Here is a 19,390-nt window from a genome sequence, read left to right as displayed (position 1 = left end):
CGGTCACATGCGATGAAACTATGACAACAAAGTAGTGCGCGCGCTATCCAAACAGCAGTGCGCAAAGCACATGCATTTCAGTACTAACCTCGGTAATGTCTAAACGGTTGGCCTCGAAACAAGTGGCCAGGTGTCCTTTTATTGTCTTCCTCAAGGTCAGAGTTGGGGAGATATATCAGATATTCCCATGTGTCCGTGTGTGTTCAGTTGCTCATTGGTTGTGTGGCCGCACGGCCCGACCTCCGCGCGATCACAAAAGGCAACAGGTTTGACGGAACCCTACTGTAAGTGGGCTATTTTTAAAACGCCATTGTTGTTGGTTGTGATTTATGCACTGCTTTCCAGAGGTTAAATGCATGACATATCTCTGCATTTATTATTTTAAAGACTTAGTGATAGTATAAAGTAAAAAAAAATTGTCACTATGGAAATCTATGAAGATATCATATTGTACCATAGTATGAGCTGAGTCCTTGGCCATCATAAAGTTTGTGTCGACTGTCGATAATACACTACTATCACAAAACACCTAAAAGTTACAAACAACACAAGCTATCACAACATACAGCTAGACCCATGACAACACGAAACAACTATATTTATTTAATTAAAATATTTTATTTAATATTTCATGATTCAAAGCACAATACAAATTATATATACATTAAAAACATATAAAGGCATTTTCAAATATATGATTAATTAGCAGGATGACTTAAAATCCCTTCTGTTTTCCAGAGTGTGAAAAGATTTGTGAACACTTCACAAGTACATAGGCCTATATTTACATGGATCTATCTACTGTAAGTAGATGTTTTTTTATTATTATGAATTTTTTATTAAGTTGCCCTGTGTGGAAAAAAAGATTTGAATTTCTTTAATAGACAAATGTAGAATGTGAGAAATGTTAAAATAATGCTCTGGGTTCAATACAAGTTCAGCTGAAATAAATGTTTGTGGTTATCAACATTATGTCACAAATGCTGTCGATTGAGCTTAACTTGTATTGAACCCAAAACATTCCTTTAACTTCACTCTAGATACAATATGGGCTGTTTAGCTCAGACTATTCCAAGAACTATCTGGGGATTTTATGAGTAGAGTTAAACTGTGTTATGACAGGTTGACACACAGTATGGTATTGGGATAGGATGGAAACAAGCAATGAATAAATGAGGGGTGGGGATGGAGGTGAAGTTAGTGGGCTTTTCAACACCAGAAGATGCATACTTGAGTTCAAATTAAAAAAATTGTGAGGAATTTTTGTTTTCAATTTTTTTGTCACAACGTGGAACAATCTATTTCTTTGTGATATAACAAATTCTATTTTGGATTCAAAAAGGAATATTACCCTTGTATCTATCATTTCCACATGTAACAAACTAGTTGAAAGGCTAAAGGTATGTTTAATTTAGCACGCAAATCTAGATAACGTTCATACTTGGTTAGTGACACAATCGTATCCTTCTCATCAAATAGTTATGGAGCAACGATAGTCAGTATGGAGTTATACAGTATATGTGCCAAAATTCTGCGTGCACAAAATTGTATGGTATTTGTATTTTGAGTACACAAAAATGTTCTGTGCATGCAAGATGATATTTTGAGCATTTCAGTTGATATTTTGAGAACAAAAAATTATTTTGCACACACAAGATGAGCATATTTTGAGTATACAAAAATATTCTGTGCGTGCAATATGATATTTTGAGTATACAAAAATGTTTTGCGTGCACACAGCCTGATCTTACATAATTTTTCATTAGCCGAAATCGGTATACGTTGACTGAAAACACTTCCAGAGGCTAAAGCAGTAAGTGTTTCAGAGCATATAAACAAGTGTGACATCCATTTGTATCCAGGAGAGCCAGAAGCCAGTTGTAAAAATAATTCTTTTCAGCTGAACAGGGTGTAAAACAGTGAAGAGAAATGCTTATTTTATTTAATCTACCTCCTACCAAAACACAACATTATATTTTTCAGATTAACACTTTTTATTGATTCCAACACATGTAACAGGAAAGCAAAACAGAATTGCACCGAATCAAATTTGAACCCCTATTATTTCCCTCCCAATCCCCAAACCAACCCTAACCACCAACAAACATCCCTGTGGTCAAAGCCAAATCACACACACACACACGCACACGCACACACACGCACACACACACAAAACAGAAAAAAAGTCATATATATTTATGCATTTGGCAGACGCTTTTATCCAAAGTTCAAACTTACAGAGCCCTTATTACAGGGACAATCCCCCCGGGGCAACCTGGAGTTAAGTGCCTTGCTCAAGGACACAATTTTGGTGGCTGTGGGGATCGAACCAACAACCTTCTGCTTAACAGTTTACAGTTAACAGTTTAGTGCTTTAGCCCACTATGCCACTGCCACCGTGTGTGTGTGTGTGTGTGTGTGTGTGTGTGTGTGTGTGTGTGTGTGTGTGTGTGTGTGTGTGTGTGTGTGTGTGTGTGTGTGTGTGTGTGTGTGTGTGTGTGTGTGTGTGTGTGTGTGTGTGTGTGTGTGTGTGTGTGTGTGTGTGTGTGTGTGTGTGTGTGTGTGTGTGTGTGTGTGTGTGTGTGTGTGTGTGTGTATTTATCACTTTGTGGGGACCAAATGTCCCCATAAGGATAGTAAAACCCGAAATTTTTGACCTTGTGGGGACATTTTGTCAGTCCCCATGAGGAAAACAGCTTATAAATCATACTAAATTATGTTTTTGAAAATGTAAAAATGCAGAAAGTTTTCTGTGAGGGTTAGGTTTAGGGGTAGGGTTAGGTTTAGGGGATAGAATATAAAGTTTGTACAGTATAAAAACCATTATGTCTATGGAAAGTCCCCATAAAACATGGAAACACAACATGTGTGTGTGTGTGTGTGTGTGTGTGTGTGTGTGTGTGTGTGTGTGTGTGTGTGTGTGTGTGTGTGTGTGTGTGTGTGTGTGTGTGTGTGTGTGTGTGTATGTGTGTGTGTGTGTGTGTGTGTGTGTGTGTGTGTGTGTGTGTGTGTATGTATATATATTTCTTGAAGAAACATTAAATCATATTTCATACACTTAAGAAGAGAAATAACCTTCCATCTTTTTATGGGGTGTCCCAACCCATTCACATTCCATGTAGAGAGAGACAATCCATTCATATTAACATTTGACATATAAGAAAGAATTTATTGTGTGTCAAAAACTAAATTATAAAGACCACATTCCAACATTAGTGCAACAGTCAACCCCCAAATTCCCCAAGAACCAAACAAACAGAAAAAAGAAAAATGTGTGAATTAACCTTGCACACGATAGCGCCAATTGGAGTCCATCCCTCTAAACTCAAACACTCCATGTACGCCTACTAGAACCCCCGCAACAACTTTGCAGTCAGATTGCTCAAGTTCAGTGATCATATACAATTTTTGTGAAACTGAATTACACAACTCGGGTTGCAGCGTGAGTACCACAAGACAACATACTCACTCCATTGACTTTATGAAGGACATTGCTGTGGGCATGTGAATGTTTTACGGCCATCCTTAGCATCTATTCTCAATTTGGCTGGGAATATCAGTGCAAAAGCGATTTTCCGTTGATTTAAATGTTTCTTGCATTCCTTGAATCTATCACGTTTCTCACTTGTTGAATTTTCAAAGTCTGGGAACAAGAAAATGCTGTGATTTTTCCAAGAAAGCCTGCCACCCTCCGCTGCTTGCTGAGAAGGAACCCTGTGAGCTTGCTCGATTTCCAGCTTATGGCCTGTTTTGTCAAGCAGATTCGGAAAGAGCCTGTCCTGGAATTTCACCATATCCTGACCTCAGGAATTCTGACAATATGGACGTTATTCTGCTGGCTACGGTTCTCTGTGTCCTCCAACTTCTCCCAGACATGCTTCAAATCCACCTTGGTCGCTAGCGGATTAGCAGATATTTCACTATCCAATTACTCCAGATACTCAATCCCTTTCTCGACATCCCCCACTCTTGTAACCACCTCAGAGAATTTCATCTTCATGGAAGTGATTGATTGACATATCACTGCAAGTTCCTCTAAGTCAGCAATGACCTTTTACAGCATTTCTGACATGTTCAACATCTCTTGCTGCATTTCCTGCAACTCTCCAACCAAATCGACTCCCTGGCTTGGGGCCTTCTCGGGGGTGTCAGCTTGAGCATGAAAGTGTCTTTTAATGTCTCCAGAGCCCAAGAATTTTGAATTCTTTGACATATTGTGCTCCTAGAACAGTTATGGAACAGAGTGTATCGAATCTCACCGGTTTATGTCATTAAAAGTGTTAAAAGTAGCAAAGTGCGCATAGCTCGCCGTTCAAACGTCCGATCCTCGCATGGCGTCACGTGACCTTAATATTCATAATAATTATAATATACAAGGCTGTCGAAAAAATAGGAGAGGACACACTAATGAGGGGGAACAAAATAACATGTTTAATAAAGAAAATAATATTTCAGATAATAATAACAAAAAGAAGAAGATTCAGTGGTTGCTGATCCATGATAGACTGATAATATCACAATATCAATATTCTTCCTGAGCGGTATGATGGCTGCGTGGTCCTATGGTGTTTATGCTTGCGTACTATTGTTTGTACAGATGAACGTGGTACCTTGAGGCATCTGGAAATTGCTCCCAATGATGAACCATACTTGCGGAGGTCCAAAATTTTATTCTGAGATCTGATTTTTTATTTATTTATTTATTTTATTTTACCATGATGTCAAACAAAGAGACACTGAGATTGAAGGTAGGCCTTAAAATACATCCACATGTACACCTCCAATTCAGTACACCTCTTATCAGAAGCTAATTGGCTAATTTGGCTAATTTACATTATTTTCTGGAATTTTCCACGCTGCTTAAAGTCACAGTTAACTTAGTGTATGTAAACTTCTGACCCACTGGAATTGTGATATAGTCAATTAAAAGTGAAACAATCTGTCTGTAAACAATTCTTGGAAAAATTACAAAGTAGATGTCCTAAATGACTTGCCAAAACTATAGTTTGCTAATATAAAATCCATGGAGTGATTAAAAAAATAGATTTAATGACTTCAACCTAAGTGTATGTAAACTTCTGTCTTCAACTGTATTTTGATAAACTGCTCTCTCAGAATATCCTGTGGGATAGATAGAATTCAAATGAAGTTCCCCCAAAACTATACTATTACGTTAGTCTTAAAGAATTGTACACATGCAAGAGATTATATTAATACAATTTCAAATGAAAGTGGTAGCTAACATGGCCAAGCTAGTAGCTACATAAGTGTAGCTTGGTAACCTAGATAACCAAATACTATTGAAGAGAACCATACTAAGAGATCTAGCCAGATAGTTTGAGCCATTAAGCCTATTGGTATTGTACAGACTAAAAAATATATTTCAGAAAGCAGTGGTGATATCTCAGGGCCAGGAAAGCCTTCTCTGCTGGAGTACCATGCCTAAAAAAATACATATTTTGTCATCCTTTCTTCTCATTGACCTTTTTAACTATGTATTTTCAATCACTTTCCACTCCTGATTCATCTACAAACGAATAGCAAAAAACAAAAAGTTTATCCAGTCAGAATTTATTCATCGATGCTTACAAGCAAAGTGTGACTGTTTCACTAATAGCATTCCCGAAGCCATGCTCCTTAGCCGAAGCAGCGGGTGAGTCTGAGCTCCACCCCGTCAGGCCATCAGAATTTCTGCAGAATCCCTCAACACTGCAGTGAATAGGCATCTAAAGTCAGATTGTCAGATTCATCAGCCAATCAGATTGATTTATTTGTTCTTGTTGGTTGTGGTCTTTAGGATATTTCCCAGTCCAGGCCTTCTAGCTGGCCTTGAGTGAAGCAATCATGCTTTAAGTGATGTACGGAATTTAAAAGCGAAGAGCGTGAGATCTTGCTGATGAGTCGGCTGTTATCACTGCTGTTATTGCCGTTGAGAAAGAGATCCTTATGGATTTAAAAACCTGAGATGTTCGAGCGATTGTTTAATTAAATAGGAAAGGAGTACTGATTTTCACTTCAAGTAAATTGGTAAGTGTTTTTGCATTGTTATAGCAAAATCAGGAGTTTTCTAAGCGTAAATTCGGCTGCTTGAGCATTCAGTGTCGGATCAAGTTTTGAAAAGTATCCATGTGACCTTATGAAACAAAATTTATTGTAAGCGAAATTTAATTCGCAAATATTATTAGAGAGCTTTTTCTTGGTATTAGAACGCCTTGGTTCTGGCTTTCGTGCAATTTAAAATGTGTTTCTAAAACGTCAATTGGTATTATTAGTTGACTGCCACGTAATGCATGTTGGTGTCTTATTCATTGTGAAACTGTATTTTCTTAATGGCATGAATCGCACTGAAGGCCTAGATTAAAATGCATGGGCCACGGCTGTCAGAATGGTTAAACAAAAGCAGTTGACAAAAGAGCTGCTTCCATGTGGTCATAGTGTGTTTCCATTTCCTTTCTTGAAAAAAAAACTATCCCCTTCCTTCTTCTTCTTGTTTTTATTAGCAGTATGATCTGTGGTCTAGCTAGCCAATCAAAATTTACCACGTCATATCTGATTGGCTGAAATTCTAGCACATTGTAATGCTGTTAATTTGTTGATCAAACAAGTAGTCAAAGCTATGAGTGCACTCAGCACACAAAGTGAATTCATCTTTGCAAGAAGATAAATTTCTTTACAAAACTGAGTTCAAGCGCATGCATTTTGTGCGCTCAAAATATTATCTTGCATGCAGAACATTTTTGTGTGCTCAAAATACAATTTTGCGCACTCAAAGTATAATTTCACGCACACAGAACATTTTTGTGCTCTAAAAATATATTGCGAATAGAATTGTGATACACATATAACTCCATACCTCAGAAGCTGTCGACCTTCAGAGTTAAAGATGAGATAAGTGTCATCTAACAGAATCCAGAGCCCACTCTGTAGTCCCAAAATAGAAGAGAATACAACTCCTGTCCCCTGTTCCGTGCTGAGATAGCCATGCTGTCTGGCAATGGGTTTGTGGTTAAAGAGGTGGTGTTGTGTTTGTTTCCCTTTTACTAAGAGACCGCTCGTATTAGTCTTATCTGTATTAGTCTTATAAATAGTGTCAGAGGCAGGGGTGTAAAGTAATTGAGTAAAACATACTTAAGTATTATTTGGGGGGATTTGTACTTTACTCAAGAGCAATTTAGACTGAATACTTGTACTTTTACTTAATTACATTTCCAAAGAATTTAGTTTAGTTTTTTTACTCTACTCATTTTAGCTTGAAATGTACTCATTACATTTTTGCAACCATTTTCTTTTGTCTTACTGAACTGAAGCTGCCTTTTTACTGCATCCAACAAAGGACAGATGACAGACCAGAGGTCAGCCATTTCAAATGGAGTGTCACATGGTTGCTGTGTGGAATTCCGGCCATCTGCAGAGGTGGAATTTGAGCTTTGGATATGTTGAAATATTTGCGCGACTAACTAGTGAGAAACACGGACGGTTTTTGTTCTAATCTTTATTCTAAATGCCTGCTACTTCTACAGATTGGATGGTTATGAAGTCAAAAATGATCATTCACATTACAAATATATTTATATATATATATAAACAAAAGGCTTTTTGTAATTTTTGTAATAAAAAATTTCTACCCATATTTGCTGAATTATTATTGTTGTTGTTGGCAACTATTAATTATAAAAATAACTATAAAACATTAAACCTAACTGAAAAGCAAATGTGAGATGGAAAACATAATTTCTGAAGCAACCACATCATTTTATGTTGCTTCTATGACACTTTGGCTTATGTTTCAACTCGCGTGCCCTTAAGGAATGTATATCGCATATGCAACACTATCAGTTGAGCTAAGCACAATTTGACACTTAAACAAGCTTGAAAATGTAGTTGGTTATGTAATACAAACATTAAGGTGTTTATTTGTCATAAGATAGCATTGTATGAGGAACAGAGCAAAAAAAAGTTTATAAACTGATAATCTAGTGAATCTAATTGAGTGAAAGATGATAAAAGTCATTGGTGTTTTCGTGCATCTAGTGTTCATTCCACCAGGAAATTGCTGTGTTATGTACAACAGGCCACATAAATATTATTTTGCAAATATGTAGTATTTGTAACATGATTCTATGAACAGGTTGCAAATGCCACTGGGGGAGAAATATGACAGTTGTCGGAGACAGTAAAAAGGCGACTTAATAAACCAATCGAATTGATCAAATCTCTTGATTTGATTTTAGCAAGGAAAAAAAAATATTTAAAATATTTTAATACTTTAGTACAATTTAATGTGAATACTGTTTTACTTTCACTCAAGTATATTTTTGGCTAGATACCTGGATTATTCACTCAGTATCCATACACTGGCCAGAGGTGCACAGGAGTTAGCAGTGCTTTAAAGAAAATACAGTTAAACGTTATGTACCTTATATTTATAAGTAAAGATTCTATTTTGTTTTTGTGTTTAGTGGCTTTCAGATCCAAAATGACATTGTATTTAATTACTGCACACAATGGCTGTTTACGAAATCGGATAAATGCTGCCTTCACAGATTGTATAAAGAGATGGGAAGGCATCAAGGCATGTCCAGTTTCAATGTTTGCATCACATCCTCTATATACCTTCATCTGGTTGTCATAGATGAATCCAGCCTATGACATTCAACAATCCTGTGCATGTTTGTCAGTGGTTGGCCAAATACTCAAAATAGCACTAAATATTTCACTAAATATTTGCATTGCTAAAACTCATATGAAATTGGCTTTATATGACAATAAGCTGCTTTAGAAGCTGATTTGAAACCAGATTCCTTACTAGGTACCTTCATACTGTGAAGCCACATGCATCTAGTATGTAGTACCGTAATGGAGCACCTGAACAAAGCTTCCAGGAATCAAAATTTGCTTTGCACATGGTGAGCAGTTGTCACAGATTATCACACTCATCCAGTGGCACAAGGTTCTACCAAAAGTGGCTAAAAGGTCAGGGGTGGAGGGGAGGAGGTTGCAATCTGTATGCCCACAGTCAACAATGGCAAGGACAAAACACCTAAACTGCCCTCTTAATCAATGTCTTCCTCATTCCAATCAAAACATACAGTGGAGAAGCATCCGGCTAGCATCCGGCTTCCACCTGTCTGCTTGAATTCAACATTCTACATTCATTTTTCAACTGATCTGCCTCTGACAGTAGTGTAAGACCTTGGCACACTACAATGGCCATGCACACACACACACACACACACACACACACACACGCACACACACACACGCACACACAAACACATAGCCTAGATATGAGCAGCCACAGCTGTCTGTCTATTTTAGTCCCCCCGGACAATCTCTGACACCTTCACCAGAACAATAGCCAGCAGCTCACATAAACCTTTTAAACTTAGAAAGCACTCAGGCTCCAGAATAGCCCAGCCATTCTGGCACAGTCTTTTGGCCACCAAACAGTAAGCACAGAGAGGACAGGCAGAGTTAACAAGGCCTTGAGTCAACACTTACTTCAAAACTCCCAGATACCTGATTCCAGTCGCAATTACATTTTGTGAAACGGATAGTTCAGACTCTAAATTCTGATTGGAAGAGCCACGTTTGAAGCCATTGTGAAATAGCTAATACACACACACGTGACCACACATCAGTTGAATTCTATATTAATGCACATAGCAGCTTTGTTGCTTAAAGGAATATTTCGGGTTCAAAGTTCAATACAAGTTAAGCTCAATTAACAGCATTTGTGGCATTATGTTTATACAATGTTACAACAATTTTTACTCGTCCCTCCTTTTCTTAATAAAAAAGCAAAAATCATGATTACAGTGAGGCACTTCCAATGGAAGTAAATAGGGCAGTCAATAAACATAAGAAAATGCACACAATTTCAAAAGTAAAGCCACAAGACAAACGTTTTCATGTTAACAATTTTAGTGTGAAAAAATTGCTTGCTAACAGTTTCTGCATGTCAGGGTTTTATGTGGTTTTGTTCTTTTCTTTTACTTTGATAAATGTATTCCATGCCATGTTTGTTCCTGTTTCCTTTTCATGTGATCTTTTCATGTGTTTCCCATGTTCATGTGTCTTGTCCCCATTGGTTCATTGTTTCATTGGGTTGTTAGCAGTCTAGTTATCTTGTTATCAGTTCTGACTTGTCACTGGTTATCATTGTAATGTGTTCTCCAAAGTCCAAGTATTTAGCCCTCATGTTTGCCATTGTCCATTGTCGAGTATTGTGAATGTATCGTTGTTGGTGTACAGCTTTCCATGTTAAGTTTATAGTCAAGTCAAGTCAAGTCAAGTCATGTCATGTCATGTCATGTCGTTTATGTTTGTTCTCACATTTAGATTCATGTTGTGGAATACACCTTGTAAATAAACTGCACTTGGGTTTGTCGCACTTCATCGTCTCTTCATTTAACTTGTTGCCAGCCTACGTTACACTGCGTAAAGTTATATCCAATTTTACTACTTTGTTGCTATGATGATGTAATGCCATAAAATATAAAACCATAAAGGCCAAAGTATACTTGGCATGTCTGTGTTTCTGATCGCTCTGTGCAACGTATGCATGCTGTAAATATAGTCATAATCCTGTCTTCACGGTCTGACTGCACACCGGCCAGATTTTCTAGACTTGCGCACATGGTCATCATCTGTGCACTTTGTCGCCGAATCTGCCGACAAATAGGACAATTAACTATATTACTAGCTTGTAATTGTTTCAATTGTTTCTTCTAAATTTAATAATTTTCTGAACCCTAATGTCTTCATTTGCCCAGCATGGTAAAATCCCTATAATGCACAGAATATTGCTTATTACGTTAGTGTAACCTACTTTCTCAAAATGTTAAAATGCTGTAAACTTACAGTGATTAAAATAAGCAAAACAAGACCTGGTGACCATGTCGACCATGCGTACATGCTCATAACCACAATTTATCTTTCCATCTGTCCATCTTAACATTCTCAGCATATGCATTTTATATTATATTGAGAATTTAAATAGTACATATAATCTACAATTAAAATTCTCAGCCCCACTTCAATACACCTACACATTTGTCTCCTACACATCTGTCTCCTACAAACCCTGGTAAACTTGATCACAGTAAGTAAGATGACAGATCTAAGTGGGAGCCGAATATGAGTTAATTCAGTCTTTGGCAGTCTACCATACTGCTATATGAAATGCCTCTTAACAATGAAACACATTTCACACAGGCATGACTTCAAAGACCCAGGGATTGATGGAAACCCCAACATGGCTCACTCAAAAAGCCCACAGTAGACATAACCAACACTTGTGCACCGCAACAACTGCTGGAGAAAACCTCATTGTACCATATTTATCTATGTTGTATGTAATTTCTGTACCATAACATCACCGAACACAACTGCAAAAATAATTATTGTTTTCAAACAGTTCTCCATACCACAGGTTTCCTGTCCTCCTTTGGTTTGACAAATAGTTTGCTCCGACCCAAAATTGTGCCATTAGTTGAGCCAATGTCGTTGTGTCAGGTTGGGATGCTAAAACAGAGGAATGCTGTGAAAGTGTCACAACATCACTTCTTCTTTTTTTTAGGGAAACAAACTTCAAATAGCTTCCTTATAGTGGTCTCTGTGAGTCTATATTAAGCTGGGATGGGAGAAGGTATTTCAAGATTTCAGCTTTAAAGGGATAGTTCACCCCAAAATGAAAATTTTCTCATAATTAGCTCACCCCCATGCCATCTCAGATATGTATGACTTTCTTTCTTCTGCTGAACACAAATTAATTTTTTTAGAGGAATATTTCAGCTCTGTAGGTCCATACAATGCAAGTGAATGGTGACCAAAATTTAGAAGTTCCAAAAATCACATAAATCAGCATAAAATAATCCATATGACTCCAGTGGTTAATTCTGTTTAATTCTGGTCACCATTCAGCAGAAGAAAGAAAGTCATACATATCTGGGAGGCTGAGTAAATGGTAAGATAATTTTCATTTTTGAGTGAACTAATCCTTTAACTTTAGTTTTTAAATATTTCTACACCACTGATGCTGAAAACTGCCATAGATTTTATTTTAAAAAAATTACATAAATAAAAAATCCATATGTGAACTATTATGAACATGATTTTATTATAAGTTAATTCACACTAAATTAGTACACCTTTTGAAAACAAATAACTTCTCTCCAACTCCAACATTTTGAAAATGTATAATTCAAATCCATTTTATGCAAAGTCTTCATCATTCTCACAGACTGAGATGAGACATGAAGAGATAAACTCATAAGCAGTAGCCCCTGGTGCATATCATATGGCAGCTAATGTCTTAATTATCATTAGCTTTAGGTTGAATTTTCCAACATTGTATGTCCAACTGTTAGAGCAGCTGACATGACCAATCGTTTTTCATCAAAAAAGAAGAAAGGAGTTAAATTACTTTTGTTAGCTTGATGCTTTAACTAGAGTCACACTTGTGTAGTCTTACACCCCTGACAAATGGCTAACCTACAATCCCTCTGGGCTGCTACTGCTACATACCAATCAACAACTCTTAGACATTTGGGAGCATGTTTATAAAATAAATTACAGGAGGTATCTTGTGGTTAGAACATTTGGACAGCTCTGGTTACACATTTAAACTCGACACATACTCTAAAATTATTTTATGAACAGGACCTGGCACCTTTGTCCACATTCCTGTTAGCAATCATCAGTTTTGGGTGAAATGCATTACTAAGTAATTAATTTCTGTAGTGTTGGGGTACTCGAGTTTGGACTTGGACTTGTCACGGACTCAGATGCATTTTTACTCTGACTTGACTCTCTTACTCGAGCCTTTGGGACTCAGGATTTTTGGACTCAGAGATATCTGTTTGCATGTAGCTGTATTAGCCCATGAAGTCGTAGATGTAGCAAGAGTTGTTTCACTGTTTAAGCAAATACACGCACATTTACGCACATGCAAAGGCACACACATCAATCGACCAATGCACTTGAATGGTATTACAGAGACTACTGTATAACATCGACAACCAAGGTGGTTGGCACAATGAAAACATAAAGACGGGTATGTATCCAAAGTAATAGAAACTAAACAAGGCAGTTTCACACAACACCTGATAACTGGTAAAATTGCATTTGGTGTTTGTGCTCGCATTGCGGTTTCATCTTGGTTAAAAGCTTAAAACCAAAAACTAAATTGAGTCAAGTCACCCACATCATGTCTCTCACAGTTTACTAAAAACAGTACGTATATCGAAATAGAAATACAATTAATATTGGATATTAAGTCTTTTTAGGCATAATGTATCTACACATGTAGGCTTCTAGTCTCTTGTGGTCAATGCAGTGTTGTCAGCATGAACTGGTCCATAATAGTTTGATGAATTGTGTTCATAGTTTAATGAACTTTTTAAATAGTCTGGGGAAAAAAAGTGTTATTGTTAAAGCAGCAACTCTAAACAGATAAACAGCACCTACTCACTAAAATGAGTTGGGTTCAAAATGTTGCTTTAACCATCGTTATGGTTAATTGATACTATTATTATTGTTGACATTATTATTATTTCTGTGTAAATAAATTATAATGCACAAGTTACAAATATCTTAAAAATGCTTTATTTCCATTAAATTAAAAGTAGAAAATATTTTCATTAAGTAAATTGTTGCAATTGTGTTATCAATTTACTTCCTTTTTATCATTAAGTTACTTACAATCATGTTCCAATTTACAAGAACCACCACAAATAAATAAGTAATAAATAAGTATGCAATAACGTTGCTGGCAAGGATGAAGACGAAGATGATGGAGAGACGAACACAAGTGCAGTTTATTAAACAAAAGTGAGATCCAAAAACCCTAACTAGAAACATGAAACATAAACATGAACATGACTAAACTAGACTTGACACAAACAAAACATGACTTGACTAAATCTTGACTTGACTTGACTTGACTTGAGCAAAACAACAACAAAGTTACATTAACAATACTCCACAAAGGACAATGGCAAACATGAGGGCTAAAATACAATATAAAATAATAATCACATGACTAGACAAGGAAGTGAACAAATTTCAAAATTAAGGACCTGAAGACATGAACAGGACTAACTTTTCAAAATAAAAACACGTCTGGAGATCCTCCACAGCCTCACTGGTCCTCTTCCTTGATGTCCTCACTGCAGGTTTGCAGAGCTTTAGTTTCTGCCTGTATGCAGGAATCAGGTGAACATGACGTGGTCAGAGTGTCCCAGTGCAGCACGGGGGACGGCATGATAAGCATTCCTGACTGTGGTGTAACTTTTTTTAGTCTATGTTTGTGTGGAGGAGAAAATGCAACAAATAATTGAAATGTCAACAGAACACAGTCAGACAGTTTTGTCCTCATACACCTGCATAAAGCAAATAATTATTTCTGAAACAACTTAAAAGTCTGTTCAGCAGGATACTAATCATAAAATGTATATATGAAATTAGGTGTTTTTGTTACATTTATATTGACAAACTGTATTTCTTAGTTGTGAAGTTTAAAATTAGCTTATTGATGTTGAATTTACTGTTCCAATTTTAATTCAGATTAATTTGGACTCGGACTCGAACCCAACATTACATTTCTGTAATTAAATAATTTTTTCATTGAAAAAATAAAGTAATGGATTACTCCCTTTTTTTAAATTTGTCAGTAATTGAATTACAGTTACTTCTGATGTAATTGCATTAAATACTGTAAAGACTATAGAACAATTCTATATAAAACAATAGTGAATTATAAATCGAAATTTAACGTCTAATGTTAAAATATATGTTTTCTCATTTAACGCTGCCCCCTTAAATTCTTTGGCCAGATCATGAATAATTTATTTGATTTTATATGATTTATTTGAAAGAATTAAAAGAACAATTTCATGTCTATCATTGTATTTTTCATCTGCTTGAGGTTGATCATGGTTTTTTAGAAAGTATTAGTTATAAGTAATGCAGTTAACAGAGTAATTAGTACAGTAATGTAATTACACTGTAGAAGATGTAATTAGTAGTTAGTAATTAAATACCTTTTTTAAGAGTAACTTTCCCAACACTGGCAATCATATTCTGTGTTACCACAATGAACCACAAGGATTTACAACATAAGATCTGTACACACATTTTCACACTAAATAATATTAGAATAATATTTAGCCTGTCTAATGGACCATACTCAAAGGAGTGAACCATATAACATGTGACCAAATAATAATCATTAATATGTAGATTATAGATTGATTAGTGGAGAAGAAATATTCCATAATATGCTTTAAGCCAAAGTCATATATACCTGTATAGAGAGAGAGAGAGAGAGAGAGAGAGAGAGAACATTGGCCCCAATGCTGGCAGCTACAGGTGTACGAGGTGAAAGGCCTATGTAGCATAGTGACCTAAACAATTACCCCTTTTTTAAAAATAGAAGATCTGAAATGGTATGTGAGATCACGTGAGTGTGTTAACAGCAGCTCAACTGTTGCTTTGAAAATGAATTAGTCGATACGAGACAAGAATCAGTGTATGTCTGAGGAATTAAAAGTTACGGCAGAGGAACCAGCTTTGCCTTTGAAACTCACACGTGTTAGGGATATAAGGGGTTATTTCTAGTGATGCACAGATGGCAGAGATTAGGAATAAAAGGAGACGTCGCTCCACATTTATATTCATTCTTTTTAACTTGAATACCTTACCCACTTTAATTGTCCCTTCTACCAATATACAGTGCTTGTACTGTATTGCTTGTGTCCTCATTTTCAGACCTCATCCAGTCCTATTTATTACTTGCAACAAAAGTCACAAAACAACAATTCTTTAATTAAGTGGGTAAATAGATTGCTCGTTTTTGCAAAATGATTCAATACAAATTATTGGAGCACAAGTTACATGCTACTGCCATCTATAGGACAAGAGACATTTATTGACTTCATTTGATGGCCATTGAAAAGTCTACAATTTTTACACAACCTACTATCATCCTTACAGAAAATTCATAATAACCCACTTAAAAAACATAACAAATGTAAGGAATATTTTGCGTTCAATACAAGTTAAGCTCAATCAACAGCAATTAGCACTGCACTTTATTCAGCTATAATCTCACACTGGACTGTCAACATATTCTCCTCAATATACTACTTCATATATATATATATATATATATATATATATATATATATATATATATATATATATATATATATATATATATATATATATATTTCATATACTCCTTACTTATTGTATTGTATATTGTGTATTCTATATTGTGTGTATTGTCTACTGTACATTGTATATAATTATCGTGTTGTGTAAGTATGTGTACATTTGATTTGTAAATTGTGTTGTGTAAGTATGTTGTTTATTGTAATTGGTATGTCTCGTCACTGTCATGACTGCTATGTTGCTCGGAACTGCACACAAGAATTTCACCTACTGTTGCACTTGTGTACATGGTAGTGTGACAATAAAGTGATTTGAAGTGATTTGATTAGTGGCATAATGATAAATACCACATAATAATAATAATAAAATATTATTATTTTATCATCCCTCAAACGGCCCCTATGTGTTATTAGATGAAATGATGATGTTAGGGTTGTGCCGATGGACGATATCTTTGTCCATCGTGATGGCTGACCAACATCACGATGTAGAGCCACCATCGTGATGCCACGCCCCCTTTTGCGAGTCTTGCTAGTGTGACTCACTAATCCTAGTCTCTTCTATAGTTAACCTAAAAACTTTGCAGGGATTTTGCAGGTGCATATATGCTATTTTAAATACTGTATAATATATGCCAGAGTTAGTCTGTGAAAATACCGTGTCAGGCAGGCTACACAAATACTGATCTTGACATTGTTAGCTTCTTGTCTTTTTTTTACATGTCTTACACTGTACATTTAGATTAAAATATTTTATTTTAAGCCTTTATTAATTAATTATTAGTAGTTGTAGTGTCTCAGAACATCTTGCTCATTGTCACATAGCTCTTGTATACACTGAAGCAGCAGTTTAAGATAAACCCAGACCAGCGAACGTCAAATAACTTTTGTCTGGTTAATACTTTTAAAGAAAAATTTCCTTGGCCATAAATCCATAATGTCAAATCAAATGCAAGAAACAAGGTGAATATGAATAACACACATTTATTAAAACATAGAAGAACAACAAATAAAACAAGAAAACGGGAACAACACTCAGACCGAAACTCGGCATTAACATTTCACTTATAATTAGCAGCACAATTAACTTCAGCACAGGCTACAAAATAAATTATATTATTGAAATATTGTAAAGTGGTCATATGAACTTCACAAATGAATGTTTAAAAAATAATATGCAAAATCGAATAGCTCCATAACGGATGGCTGAAAAATGCGTAAAGAAGTCTAATAACTTTCACCATAGACCATGTTTAAATTTCGATGTTTCTGGCCAGAAATACCAACATATTCACTTTATCTGGTTTTAATAAGCTGCGGATTGGAGTAACTACACTACCCGCTGTGCTGAAGACCAGCTCTGATGGAGTACTGGTAGCACATATGCACAGATATTTCCGTGCTAATCTTGCCATGAACGGAAACCTTTTGTCGTTCGTTTTCCACCAAGTCAGCGGGTCCTCTTCCCCATCAATGGCCATTTCCTGCAGGTACATGGTCATTTCTGCCTCGACCTTTTGCTCATCAGTGAGTAAAATAACGAAATTATAGTTTTTAAGTGGAAAATAGTATTTATGTAAAGAGATATATTAAAATAACTGGCGACCTGTCCAGGGTGTCCCCCGCCTTTCGCCCAATGTTAGCTGGGATAGGCTCCAGCCCCCCGCGACCCTGTACACAGGATAAGCGGTTGACGATGGATGGATGGATGGATATATTAAAATAAAAAGCGCACAACTCTTCTTAAGTGAAAGCTAAAAAAAAAATGCTTCACGTGTCGTGCAACCTACTGATAAAGCGCCGACGAGTCATTAGTTGGGTTAGTAAAATAACGAAATTATAATTTTTCATATAATTTTTGAAAATTATATGAAATTAAATAATCCCCCAACCCCCGCCTCGCCCCACCCCACCGACGATATCATCGTCCATCGCGATGTTTTACTGTCAACATCGTCAACTGCCAATTTAGGGGACATCGCCCAAACCTAGATGATGTTAAACATTGATAAACATTTGTGAAGCTGTCAGTATTAAGTTCTGAGTCTTTATTTCGGGTGTTATCTACAGATTGGTGAACCCGTCCGAAGAAACTTTGGAGGTGGGGCTAAGCAGAGAGCTTGATGAGGAGGTGGGCGTGGCTGTGCCGGTGGGCATGGACAATCACATCTCCTCCTGCCTTTCCACATCCTGCCCTCGACTAATCACACACTTCAATATCAAGAAGATGACAGAATCAGAGCTGAGAGACCTAGAGAAAGCTGCTATTGCTACTGCCACAGATCATGGTTTAGAGGAAGAACCAGTGCGAGATTGTTTCTTTTCACCTATAGGTGTAAGCATTTACATTTTACATTTAGTCATTCATCAGATTTTTAGCCGAACCAACTTACAAATATAGTCAATGGGGTTCAAAAAGGGGGATTCCCCATTGAAAATGTGGGATTCAAAATCTAATTTAAACCTGGAAATAAACAGCTTCCTGATTATCTTCTTTTTTGCTTCTGTCTCCAGGTGTTGGGTATGGTCCGAGTACCACTCTACTTCCTGAGGAACGGAGGTGGTCTTCCCCATTTCCTTTCACACTCGTTCATCAGTAACTCCCGGGCCCAACTGCTCTCTGCCCTACAACACTGTGGGCTGCTGTCCCAGGGGGAGCTGGAGAAGGCTGTGAGACAGGCTGAGCAGATGAGATGCACACACAGCGCTGATCCGCACTGACATTAGTTTACACAGCGGTGCCTTTTAACCCCAGAACCATTACAGATATCACAGTAGCCCAGCTCCCAATGCCAAGAGGAACACCCCATTGTCTTTACATTAAACTCAGCCCCTATTTTAGCCTTGTGCAGTGTGTTGCAAAGGATCTCATCTGGCTAATTGTGCATCACCTGTTTATCCTAATTTCACTAATATTCCCTTACTCCAGGTTCACTTAAAAAGATAGTTCACCCAAAAATGAAAATTCTGTCATGATTTACACTTACTCTTAATTACTGCCTGTTTTTTTGTCTTCCGTGGAACACAGAAGAGGATCTTAGGCTTAAAGGGTTTGTTCACCCAAAAATTTAAATTATCCCACAATTTACTCACCCTCAAGCCATACTAGGTGTATATGACTTTCTTCTTTCAGCCAAACACAGTCGGAGTTATATAAAAAAATATCCTGGCTCTTCCAAGCTTTATAATGGGAGTGAATGGTACCTTAGATTTTG

The 19,390-nt window shown here is 36.6% G+C and overlaps 1 protein-coding gene across 1 annotated transcript; it reads left to right on the top strand.

Moving 5' to 3' along the window:
* Positions 1-95: 95 nt before the first annotated feature.
* On the top strand, positions 96-18,896 carry LOC127628549 (U8 snoRNA-decapping enzyme-like). Its single transcript, XM_052105339.1, has 4 exons — positions 96-155; positions 208-284; positions 18,246-18,480; positions 18,690-18,896. Exons 1-4 carry the CDS (start codon positions 96-98, stop codon positions 18,894-18,896), a joined length of 579 nt encoding a protein of 192 aa, XP_051961299.1.
* Positions 18,897-19,390: the final 494 nt, after the last annotated feature.

Source organism: Xyrauchen texanus, chromosome 35 (genome assembly GCF_025860055.1).
Source record: "Xyrauchen texanus isolate HMW12.3.18 chromosome 35, RBS_HiC_50CHRs, whole genome shotgun sequence".
Taxonomy (NCBI): domain Eukaryota; kingdom Metazoa; phylum Chordata; class Actinopteri; order Cypriniformes; family Catostomidae; genus Xyrauchen; species Xyrauchen texanus.
Note: the sequence above shows the minus strand (reverse complement) of the source record. Positions and strands in the feature narration are given on the sequence as shown.

Bases quoted from the DNA above. Each gene is read 5' to 3' on its own strand.
- LOC127628549 (XM_052105339.1), top strand. From the start codon at position 96: ATGTCTAAACGGTTGGCCTCGAAACAAGTGGCCAGGTGTCCTTTTATT. The intron at 285-18,245 runs GTAAGTGGGCTA...TGTTATCTACAG, and splicing joins AGGTTTGACGGAACCCTACT to ATTGGTGAACCCGTCCGAAG. The intron at 18,481-18,689 runs GTGCGAGATTGT...TTCTGTCTCCAG, and splicing joins ATGGTTTAGAGGAAGAACCA to GTGTTGGGTATGGTCCGAGT.